At 49.2% G+C, this 12052-nt stretch overlaps 1 protein-coding gene across 4 annotated transcripts in view; it reads left to right on the top strand.

The window, feature by feature from the left end:
- TLK2 (tousled like kinase 2) overlaps positions 1-12052 on the top strand; it is a 449799-nt gene that overhangs the window by 81351 nt on the left and 356396 nt on the right. For all 4 annotated transcript variants that reach the window (XM_063959450.1, XM_063959447.1, XM_063959449.1 and 1 more), the window contains one exon: positions 11368-11453. In XM_063959450.1, the coding sequence (XP_063815520.1) occupies positions 11368-11453 (86 nt within the window). The remainder of the gene's footprint in view (positions 1-11367; positions 11454-12052) is intronic.

Below are 12052 nucleotides of genomic sequence, written 5' to 3'. Positions count from 1 at the left end.
ATTTAAATCTTTGATGATCCCCCGGAGCACCATCAAATCCGTCATCTTCAAATGGAAAGAACATGGCACCACAACAAACCTGCAAAGAGAGGGCCGGCCACCTAAACTCTCAGACCGGGCAAGGAGGGCATTAATCAGAGAGGCAGCACAGAGACCAAAGGTAACTCTGAACGAGCTGCAGAGTTCCACAGCGGAGACTGGTGTCTCTGCGCATGTGACCACAATAAGCCGTACACTACACAGAGCTGGGATTTATGGAAGAGTGGCCAGAAAAAAGCCAGTGTTTAAAAATAAGAAGGCACGTTTTGAGTTTGCCAAAAGGCATGTGGACGACTCCCCAGATGTATGGAGGAAGGTGCTCTAGTCAGATGAGACTAAAATTGAACCTTTCGGCCACCAAGAAAAACGCTATGTCTGGCGCAAACCCAACACATCCCATCACCCCAAGAACACCAGTCCCTGCTGCTGAAAAACATCCCCACAGCATGATGCTGCCACCACCATGTTTCACTGTGGGGATGTTTTTCAGCAGCAGGGACTGGTAAACTGTTTCTAGTCGAGGGAAAGATGGGTGGTGCTAAATACAGGGATATTCATGAGCAAAATCTGTTTCAGTCTGCCTGTGATTTGAGACTGGGCTGGAGCAGGACAATGACCCGAAGCATACTGCTAAAGCAACACTCAAGTAGTTTAAGGGGAAACATTTAAATGTGTTGGAATGGCCTAGTCAAAGCCCAGGTCTCAATCCAATTGTGAATCTGTGGTCAGACTTGAAGATTGCTGTTCACAAGCGGAAACCATCTAACATGAAGGAGCTGGAGCAGTTTTGCCTTCAGGAATGGGCAAAAATCCCAGTGGCAAGATGTGGCAAGCTCATAGAGACTTATCCAAAGCAGCTTGCAGCTGTAATTGCCGCAAAAGGTGGCTCTACAAAGTACTGACTTTAGAGGGTGAATAGTTATGCACGCTGAAGTTTTCTGTTATTTTGTCCTATTTGTTGTTTGCTTCACAATAAAAAAACAAAAAATATATTCAACCTTGTAGCCATGTTTTCTCTAACGTCCTAGTGGATGCTGGGAACTCCGTAAGGACCATGGGGAATAGCGGGCTCCGAAGGAGGCTGGGCACTCTAGAAAGATCTTAGACTACCTGGTGTGCACTGGCTCCTCCCACTATGACCCTCCTCCAAGCCCCAGTTAGATTTCGTGCCCGGCCGAGGTTGGATGCACACTAGGGGCTCTCCTGAGCTCTTAGAAAGTTATAGTCTTAGAATTTGTTATTTTCAGTGAGACCTGCTGGCAACAGGCTCACTGCAGCGAGGGACTAAGGGGAGAAGAAGCGAACTCGCCTGCTTGCAGCCGGATTGGGCTTCTTAGGCTACTGGACACCATTAGCTCCAGAGGGATCGACCGCAGGCCCAGCCTTGATGTTCGGTCCCGGAGCCGCGCCGCCGTCCCCCTTACAGAGCCAGAAGCAAGAAGATGGTCCGGAAAATCGGCGGCATGAAGACTCTGTCTTCACCAAGGTAGCGCACAGCACTGCAGCTGTGCGCCATTGCTCCTCTCACACACTTCACACTCCGGTCACTGAGGGTGCAGGGCGCTGGGGGGGGCGCCCTGAGGCAGCAATAAAAACACCTTGGCTGGCTAAAATACCTCAATATATGGCCCCAGGGGCTATATATGAGGTAAATACCCCTGCCAGAATTCCATAAAAAACGGGAGAATAGGCCGCGAAAAAGGGGCGGAGCCTATCTCCTCAGCACACTGGCGCCATTTTTTCCCTCACAGCTCGGCTGGAGGGAAGCTCCCTGGCTCTTCCCTGCACAGTAAGAGGGAAAAGAGAGGGGGGGCATTAAAATTGGCACTGTATACAGTATATTATATAAAAGCTATTAGGGACATAACTCAGTTAGTCCCTGTATATATATAGCGCTCTGGTGTGTGCTGGCATACTCTTACTCTGTCCCCCCAAAGGGCTTTTGTGGGTCCTGTCCTCGTTTAGAGCATTCCCTGTGTGTCTGCGGTGTGTCGGTACGGCTGTGTCGACATGTTGAATGAGGAGGCTTATATGGTGACAGAACAGAGGCCGATATATGTGATGTCGCCCCCTGTGGGGCCGACACCAGAGTGGATGGATAGGTGAAAGGTATTAACCGACAGTGTCAACTCCTTACATAAAAGGGTGGATGACGTAACAGCTGTGGGACAGCCGGCTTCGCAGCCCGCGCCTGCCCAGGCGTCTCAAAGGCCATCAGGGGCTCAAAAACGCCCGCTCTCTCAGATGGCAGACACAGATGTCGACACGGAGTCTGACTCCAGTGTCGACAAGGTGGAGACATATACACAATCCACTAGGAACATCCGTGACGTGATCCCAGCAAAAAAAAAATGTGTTATACATTTCTGACTTTAACCCAAGCACCTCTAAAAATGGGTTTTAGGTTTGGGGAGAAAAAACAGGCAGTGTTTTGTTCCCCCATCAGATGAATAAATGAAGTGTGTGAAAGCGTGGGTTCCCCCGTTAAGAAACTGGTAATTTATAAAAAGTTACTGATGGCGTACCCTTTCCCGCCAGGTGGATAAGTTACGCTGGGAGATATCCCCTAGGGTGGATAAGGCGCTCACACGTTTGTCAAAAAAGGTGGCACTGCCGTCTTAGATTACGGCCACTTTAATAGGTACCTGTTGATAAAAAACAGGAGGCTATCCTGAAGTCTGTATTTACACACTCAGGTACTAGACTGAGACCTGCAGATAGTGCTGCTGCAGCGTGGTCGGTGACCCTGTCAAACAGGGATACTAGTTGGCAAACATAAAAACATATTAAAGACGTCGTCTTATATATGGGGGATGCACAGAGGGATATTTTGCCGGCTGGCATCCAAAATAAATGTAATGTCCATTCTGTCAGGAGGGTATTAGAGACCTGTCACTGGACAGGTGATGCTGACTTAAAAAGCGCATAGAGAGCCTTATAAGGGTGAGGAATTATTTGGGGATGGTCTCTGGGACCTCGTATCCACAGCAACTGCTGGGAAGAAATAATTTTACCTCAGGTTTCCTCACAGACAAAGGTACAGTCCTTTCGGCTTCAGAAAAGCAATCGGGTCAAATGGCGCTTCCTTTCTGTACAGAGACAAGGGTAGAGGGAAAAAAGCTGCACCAGTCAGCCTGTTCCCAGAATCAAGATTCTTCCCCCGCCTCCTGTGAGGCCACACCATGACGCGGGTGCTCCACAGGTGTAGCCAGGTACGGTGGGGGGCCGTCTCAAAAATTTCAGCAATTAGTGGGCTCGCTCACAGGTGGATCCCTGTTTCTTTCAAGTAGTATTTCAGGGGTACAAGCTGGAATTCGAGATGTCTCCCCCCAGCCGTTTCCTAAAATATGCCTTGCTGACAACTCCCTCAGGCAGGGAGGCTGTGCTAGAGGCAATTAATAAGCGGTATTCCCAGCAGGTAATACTCAAGGTGCCCCTACTTCAACAAGGACGGGGTTACTATTCCACACGGGTTGGGGTACCGAAACCGCATGGTTCGGTGTCACCCATTTTATATTTAAAATCCTTGAACACAAAAATTCAAGTTCAAGAGGGAATCGCTCAGGGCGGTTATTCCAAGCCTGGACGAGGGGGATTACATGGTATCCTGGGACATCAAGGATGCTTACCTGCATGTCCCCATTTACCATCCTCGCCAGGAGTACCTCAGATTTGTGGTACAGGATTACCATTACCAAGTCCAGACACTGCCGTTTGGACTGTACATGGCACCGAGGGTGTTTTATCAAGGTAATGGCCGAAATGTTGATACTCCTTCAAAAAAAGGGAGTTGTAATTATCCCGTACTTGGACAATCTCGTTATAAGGGCGAAGTCCAAGGAGCAGTTGGTAGTCGGGGTAGCACTATTTTGGAAAGTGCTACAACAGCATGGTTGGATTCTAAACAGTCCAAAGTCACAGCTGGTTCCTATGACACGTCTACTGTTCCTGGGGATAGTTCTGGACATAAACCAGAAATAGTGTTTCTCCCGGAGGAGAAAGCCAAGGAGTTGTCATCTCTAGTCAGAGACCTCCTGAAGCCAAAATAGGTAGCGGTGCATCATTGCACGCGAGTCCTGGGAAAAATGGTAGCTTCCTACGAAGCAATCCCATTAGGCAGGTTCCATACAAGAACTTTTCAGAGGGACGTGTTGGACAAGTGGTCCGGATCGCATCTTCCGATGCATAGGCTGATAACCCTGTCTCCAAGGACCAGGGTATCTCTACTGTGGTGGCTGCAGAGTGCCCATCTTCAAGAGGGCCGCAGGTTCGGCATACAGGACTAGGTCCTAGTGACCATGGATTCCAGCCTTTGAGGCTGGGAGGCAGTCACACAGGGAAGAAATTTCCAGGGACTTTGGTCAAGTCAGGTTATTTCCCTACACATAAATATTCTGGACCTGAGGGCCATTTACAATGCCCTGAGGCCGGCAAGGCCTCTGCTTCAAAACCAGCCGGTACTGATCCAATCAGACATCACGGCAGTCGCCCATGTAAACCAACAGGGCGGCACAAGAAGCAGGATGGCGATGGCAGAAGCCACAAGGATTCTCCGATAGGCGGAAAATCATGTGTTAGCACTGTCAGCAGTGTTCATTCCCGGAGTGGACAACTGGGAAGCAGATCTTCTCAACAGACACGACCTCCACCCGGGAGAAAGGGGACTTCCTCCAGAAGTCTTCCAATAGGATTGTACACCATTGGGAAAGGCCACAGGTGGACATGACGGCGTCCCGCCTCAACAAAAAGCTATAAAAGATATTGCACCGGGTCAAGGGACCCTCAGGCGATAGCTAAGGACGCTCTGGTAACACCGTGGGTGTACCAGTCGGTTTATGTGTTCTCCCCTCTGCCTCTCATACCAAAGGTACTGAGAATAATAAGAAGGCGAGGAGTAAGAACGATACTCGTGGATGGCCAAGAAGAGCTTGGTACCCAGAACTTCAAGAATTTATATCAGAGGACCCATGGCCTCTGCCACTCAGACAGGACCTGCGGCAGCAGGGGCCCTGTCTGTTCCAAGACTTACCGCAGCTGCGTTTGTCGGCATGGCGGTTGAACGCCGGATCCTGAAGGAAAAGGGCATTCCGGAGGAAGTCATTCCTACGCTTACTAAAGCCAGGAAAGAGGTTACAGCAACTCATTATCACCGCATATGGCGAAAATATGTTGCATGGTGTGAGGCCGAAAGGGCCCCAACAGAGGAATTTCAACTAGGTCGATTTCTGCATTTCCTGCAAGCAGGAGTGACTATGGGCCTTAAATTGGGTTCCGTTAAGGTACAGATCTCGGCTCTGTCGATTTTCTTTCAAAAAGAACTAGCTTCAGTACCTGAAGTTCAGACATTTATAAAAGGAGTGCTGCAGAGTCAGCCCCCGTTTGTGCCTCCTGTGGCACCTTGGGATCTCAACGTGGTGTTGAGTTTCTTAAAATCACATTGGTTTGAACCACTAAAAACCGTGGATCTGAAATATCTCACGTGGAAGGTGGTTATGTTATTGGCCTTGGCTTCTGCCAGGCGAGTATCAAAGTTGGCGGCTTTGTCTTGTAAAAGCCCTTATTTGATTTTCCATATGGATAGGGCAGAATTGAGGACTCGTCCCCAGTTTCTCCCAAAGGTGGTGTCAGCGTTTCACCTGAACCAGCCTATTGTGGTGCCTAGGCTACTAGGGACTTGGAGGACTCCAAGTTGCTAGACGTTGTCAGGGCACTGAAAATATGTTTCCAGAACGGCTAGAGTCAGAAAATCTGACTCGCTGTTTATCCTATATGCACCTAACAAGCTGGGTGCTCCTGCTTCTAAGCAGACTATTGCTCGTTGGATTTGTAGTACAATTCAGCTTGCACATACTGTGGCAGGCCTGCCACAGCCAAAATCTGTCAATGCCCATTCCACAAGGAAGGTGGGCTCATCTTGGGCGGCTGCCCGAGAGGTCTCGGCTTTACAACTTTGCCGAGCAGCTACTTGGTCAGGGGCAAACACGTTTGCAAAAATTCTACAAATTTGATACCCTGGCTGAGGAGGACCTGGAGTTCTCTCATTCAGTGCTGCAGAGTCATCCGCACTCTCCCGCCCGTTTGTTAGCTTTGGTATAATCCCCATGGTCCTTACGGAGTTCCCAGCATCCACTAGGACGTTAGAGAAAATAAGAATTTACTCACCGGTAATTCTATTTCTCGTAGTCCGTAGTGGATGCTGGGCGCCCATCCCAAGTGCGGTTTATCTGCAATACTTGTACATAGTTATGGTTAACTAAATCGGGTTATTGTTGAGCCATCTGTTGAGAGGCTCTATTGTTTCATACTGTTAACTGTGTTTCATATCACGAGTTGTACGGTGTGATTGGTGTGGCTGGTATGAGTCTTACCCGGGATTCAAAATCCTTCCTTATTGTGTACGCTCGTCCGGGCACAGTACCTAACTGAGGCTTGGAGGAGGGTCATAGTGGGAGGAGCCAGTGCACACCAGGTAGTCTAAGATCTTTCTAGAGTGCCCAGCCTCCTTCGGAGCCCGCTATTCCCCATGGTCCTTACGGAGTTCCCAGCATCCACTACGGACTACGAGAAATAGAATTACCGGTGAGTAAATTCTTATTCTTTCTGTGAATGAAATTATGCAAACCTTCAAACAATTCATTTTAATTCCAGGATGTGAGGCAACAAAATCATAAGTGTACATAACCTTTTTAATACAATAACCTATTTTTCATGTAATTGAAATTGTCCCGTTTTTCTTAGCTCCACTAAACAGGGACAATTCTAATAATTGTATTGCCCGGAGAGCTTAAGATCATGATGTTTTGAGCTGGTGTCACACAGGCTTTTTAAATAGTGTTTTATTCATCCAGAATTAAGTCAAGTCAGCACACAGCATTCAGTGTGGAACAATGAATGCTGGCCAGTGCCATCTTAACAGCCACACTGGGCAGCTAACCAAGGCCCAACTATCCTAGGGGTCTGAGGACAGGGGTGATCTGGGCATCTCTACCTGCCTTCCAGCCTGCAGCCAGACAGTGAATGGCTATCGGCATACTGACTGGTGGATGAGTGAAACTATCCACCATTCAGAGTGCCGTATTCTCTACCTACATCCCTGCCTGCAGACAGACTGTTAATGACTGTCTGCATGATGACTGGTGGATGGCTGAAGCTATCCAACAATCAGACTGCTGTATATGGAAGCTTGTTGAGAGATGGTGCGGGACTGCAGGAGAGATTATTTATTTGCGTAAATTGGTCTGTAGTAGCCCCATAGTGCTTGCACAGTGCCTACAATGCTTTTAAGACAGCCCTGGTGCAGGTGGGAAAACTACAATACTACTTAATACGAATAACATTGCAAGTGGGTAAATTGTAAACCATAGTGTACGATCTTTTATCAGTTGTGACACTAAGGTAAAATAAACACTAGTATAGTGTACAAAATTCATGCCAGTAAGTATGAGACTTAAGCCTTTTGCAGTTTTATGCAATACATCTTTTCACTGAACTCTGCAAGCGATGTGGCGTAATGACGGCACCCTTCATCACCATACATTGTGCATTTCACCTGATATGATCGTTTGATAGAGGCTTAAGCCCAAATTAGCAGTTTTCTGTACTGTAATTTCTGTCCACACATAAAAACAGCAAAAAAAAGCAGGTTAATATTTCAACGTTTCGACGTTTTACTTCACTTCGTCATCAGGATGCAAAATGCTGTATTGAATCGACCAATGGTAGGAATGTTCCGCACAGGGAAACCTCTCCGTGTCCTCTTATTTTTGTAATAGTCACTTAATGTTATACCATGGTAGAGATAGTCAAGTTCTTTCTGTTTAAGTTTCAACCTTTCTCTATATTATGGGTCTTCAACCTGTGGCCCTCCAGCTGCAGAACTACACATTCCAGCATGCCCTGCCACAGTTTTGCTATTAAAGCATGCTAAAACTGAGGCTGGACATGCTGGGATGTTTAGTTCCACAGCAGCTGGAGATCCACAGGTTGAAGACCTTTGCTCTATATAAATATTGAACAAGGTGAGAATCCAAATCATCATGTAATTGTCGTGCAAACAGTATAGTCTCTGCCGCTGCATCAGTGAAAGTCAATGTCGTACCTTGTATAGCCAAATTTGCTCTTTCATCTCGGCCGTTTCCATTGTGCTCAGTGCTCATGTGAACAAAATAATTCCTGATAGACACGTAGTGATATCTGTACTACTTCAAGGGTGCATTAGCACAGAAGACTAAGTACCTTCACAACAGTAATCCATATAATAATCCAGTTAGAGCAGCACTCCACATACCAAATCAAGCTAAGCTGTGGGAGGGGGCGGTTAGGGTTAGGCTGTGGGAGGGGGCGGTTAGGGTTAGGCTGTGGGAGGGGACGGTTAGGGTTAGGCTGTGGGAGGGGGCAGTTAGGGTTAGAGCAGGGGTGGGCAATTATTTCAGCTGAGGGGCCACTTGACATTTCCTGTCAGTATCCGAGGGCCACATACAAAATAGCAGCTCGCCCCACTTGCCAAAAATATAGGGACGTGGCTTCATGTGGAAGGGGTGTGGGCAAAAAATAATACAGATTCATATTAGGCTGCACAATAGTCTCCATTATTCAAATTGCGCCACACAGTGCCACTTACACACATTACACCAGGTAGAGCCCCTTTTACACACATTACGGCAGGTAGAGAGCCTTTTTACACATTAACATTTTATTTAGGATAATTATTGTGCAGCAAGCAAATTATCCAGTGTCTTATGGCCCCTGGGGAAAGGTGTGACACGGTGACAGAACACGGTGGGGGTGACAGAACACGGTGGGGGTGACAGAACACGGTGGGGGTGACAGAACATGGGGGGGTGACACAGTGACAGAATACGGTGGGGGTGACACGGTGACAGAACACGGGGGGGGTGACACGGTGACAACACGGGGAGGGGGGGTGACAGTGACAGAACACGGGTGTGTGACACGGTGACAGAAAACGGTGGGGGTGACACAGTGACAGAACACGGAGGGGGGGTGACAGTGACAGGACACGGATGTGTGACATGGTGACAGAACACGGGGAGTGTGACACAGTGAAAGAATACGGGGAGGGGGGGTGACAGTGACAGAACATGGTGGGGGTGACACGGTGACCGAACACGGGGAGGGGGTGACAGTGACAGAACACGGGGGGGGTGACACAGTGACAGAACACGGATGTGTGACACGGTGACAGAACACGGGGGGGGGTGACACAGTGAAAGAACACGGGGAGGGGGGGTGACAGAACACGGTAGGGGTGACAGTGACAGAACACGGGGGGGTGACATGGTGACAGAACATGGTGGGGTTGACAGCGACAGAACACGGGGAGGTGACACAGTGACAGAAGACGGGGAGGGGGGTGACAGAACACGGTGGGGGTGACACAGTGACAGAACACGGGGAGGTGACACAGTGACAGAACACGGGGAGGTGACACAGTGACAGAACACGGGGAGGTGACACAGTGACAGAACACGGGGAGGTGACACAGTGACAGAACACGGGGGGGTGACACAGTGACAGAACACGGGGGGGGTGACACAGTGACAGAACATGGGGGGGGGGGGTGACACAGTGACTGAACACGGGGGGGGGGTGACAGAACACGGGGGGGGGGGGTGACACAGTGACAGAACACGGGGGAGGGGTGACATAGTGACAGAACATGATGGTGACAGAACACGGGAGGGGTTGGTACAGCGAGAGCTAAAGATCTCTCCCCCAAACCTAAAAACAGTCTGACGCCACTGCCCGCACACACAAATATATGCACACTATCACCATAGGCGTGCACAGCACATTTTATTAGGGGGTGCACCGTCGGAGGGGTGTGTCTAGCACCGCCTTTTGGGTGTGTCTAGCACCATCTATTGACGTCAACGCAATATCAAATATCCACCCTTGTGCCAAGCCTATTAAAGCAGATACATTGTCAGAAGTTGTGGTGTGCACCAAACAAACACCCCTGATGGCACTCACTGCAATTACAAAGCTCCTCCTCAGCCTGGTCTGGCTGCCCCTCTCTTTCCCCTGCAAGCTGCAGCAGCTTACTTACAAGTCAGCCACTCACTGACACTGACAGTCGCAGACTAGTACTGCTGCTGCTGGAAAAATGAGTGACGTGTCAATGCTGCTGCCGGCCGCCTGCCAGTATTGAATTTCTCTTCCTAAGAGGAACGCTGGCTGCATGCTGATCCTCATCAGTGTCTGGAGTTGGCATAGCATAGAAGGAGAGAGGTGGGCATGTGGCGGGTGTGATAGGTGGGCGGTGGCATCCTTGATTAACCCAGGCGTCTGGTCAGTAATGCAGTCCTGACAGGGTGCAGCATAGAGGGGACAGTAATCAGCCTGCTCGGCGATCGCTGCATCAGGCATGGGAGATCGAGGTGCCAGACATTAGGGGGTGCCTGTGCGCACCAGGCACCCCCCCTGCGCACACCTATGACTATCACACACACACACACACACACACACACACACACACACACACACACACACACTTTCTTTCACTTTTCCCAATAACTTACTGATCTGGCTGGCAGTGGCAGGAAGGATGGATCTGTAGCAGTCTGGCTCTTGTCCCGTGTAGCCCCGCCCCCTGACGTCCCGTGTAGCCCCGCCCCCTCATCGGCACGTAGCCCCGCCCCCTTCTCGGCTGAACACAGCCGTTGTCACTGGGGACTCTGGAGGAGGCTGCTACAACGCAGCAGCAGGGGAGATAGGCGCCGCTGGCAGCTTGGAGGTACTGCAGTGCAGAGCAATGACAAGCAGCTCAGCCGCTCGGGCCGCTTGTCATTGCTCGCTGGTGAGAGGCAGTGGGCCGGGCAGGATCGGTTTGCGGGCCGCATCCGGCCCGCGGGCCGTATTTTGCCCACCCCTAGGTTAGAGTTATAATACTCAGGATCAGGATCCATGAGGATTTTGAATGTGGGTTGGCACTGTCTGCATTCTGACAGTTGGGATTTTAACCGCCAGGATATTGATGCCATCCCTAAAAATCAAGTGTTTGCTTCACCTGCATAAATATGTTGATTTGACCTGACCATAAAAAAATATTTTCGATGAATGCGCATTGTATTCTGATATAACTGAGCTGTATGTCGCCTCTGTGATTAGTGTATCTTTCATTAATAGCAGTTTATTTAAAGTAATTAGAGGTAACTGTTTTTTGTTTAGCTATTTTGTTAGTATCTCTTATGTCAAACTTCAACGTGCTGACTTTTTTTCAAGCATAATCTTAAAATTATTTGACTCCTAAAACTTTCATTCCTGTATAATCTGATTCCTCATTTCTCTCTTTCAATTTTGTTGTAGTGGAAATGATGGAAGAGTTGCACAGCCTGGACCCTCGGCGCCAGGAATTGTTGGAAGCAAGATTTACAGGAGCCGGGGTTGCAAAGGTAAATCTGGATACAGTCCTTCAGAAGAAACATTGTTTTTTTTTGTGTTAAGAACAATCTGGGAGTTACAGCACATAGAAGACTTGGCTACTACAGATTGAGTATCCCATATCCAAATATTCCGAAATACGGAATATTACGAAATACAGAATTTCTGCTGCGGGGTACACTGGGCTCCACAAGGAATAACATCGGGGTGTAGAGTAGGATCTTGATCCGAGGTACCAATAGGCTCAAAGCTTTAGACTGTTCCCAAGATGCACAGCGCCGCCTCCTCTATAACCCCGCCTCCATGCCAGTAAGCTCAGTTTGTAGTTGGTGCCTGCAGTAGCAGGTCACTTAACAGGAGGCTGCTTCAGGCAGCCTATTCTTAGCTTTAACTTTAAAGAAAAGAAGAGGATTTTACAAGGGCTGCAGCAGGCTGTGTCTAATAGGCGTCTCTGCTGCAGCTCCATCACCCCTAGCGGCACTGTATACTCCCGCGCTGTGGTTGCCGGGTCACTACAGCGGAGGCGCCGGCTTCTTCCTCTCTCTGTCCGTGAGTCACGCATACGCCGCCGTCTCCCGGATCGTGGGGCCGCTGACAAGGGGGAGGTAAG

The sequence above is a fragment of the Pseudophryne corroboree genome, chromosome 3, assembly GCF_028390025.1.
Source record: "Pseudophryne corroboree isolate aPseCor3 chromosome 3, aPseCor3.hap2, whole genome shotgun sequence".
NCBI classification, from domain to species: Eukaryota; Metazoa; Chordata; class Amphibia; order Anura; family Myobatrachidae; genus Pseudophryne; species Pseudophryne corroboree.
This window is presented reverse-complemented; position numbering and strand designations above follow the sequence as displayed.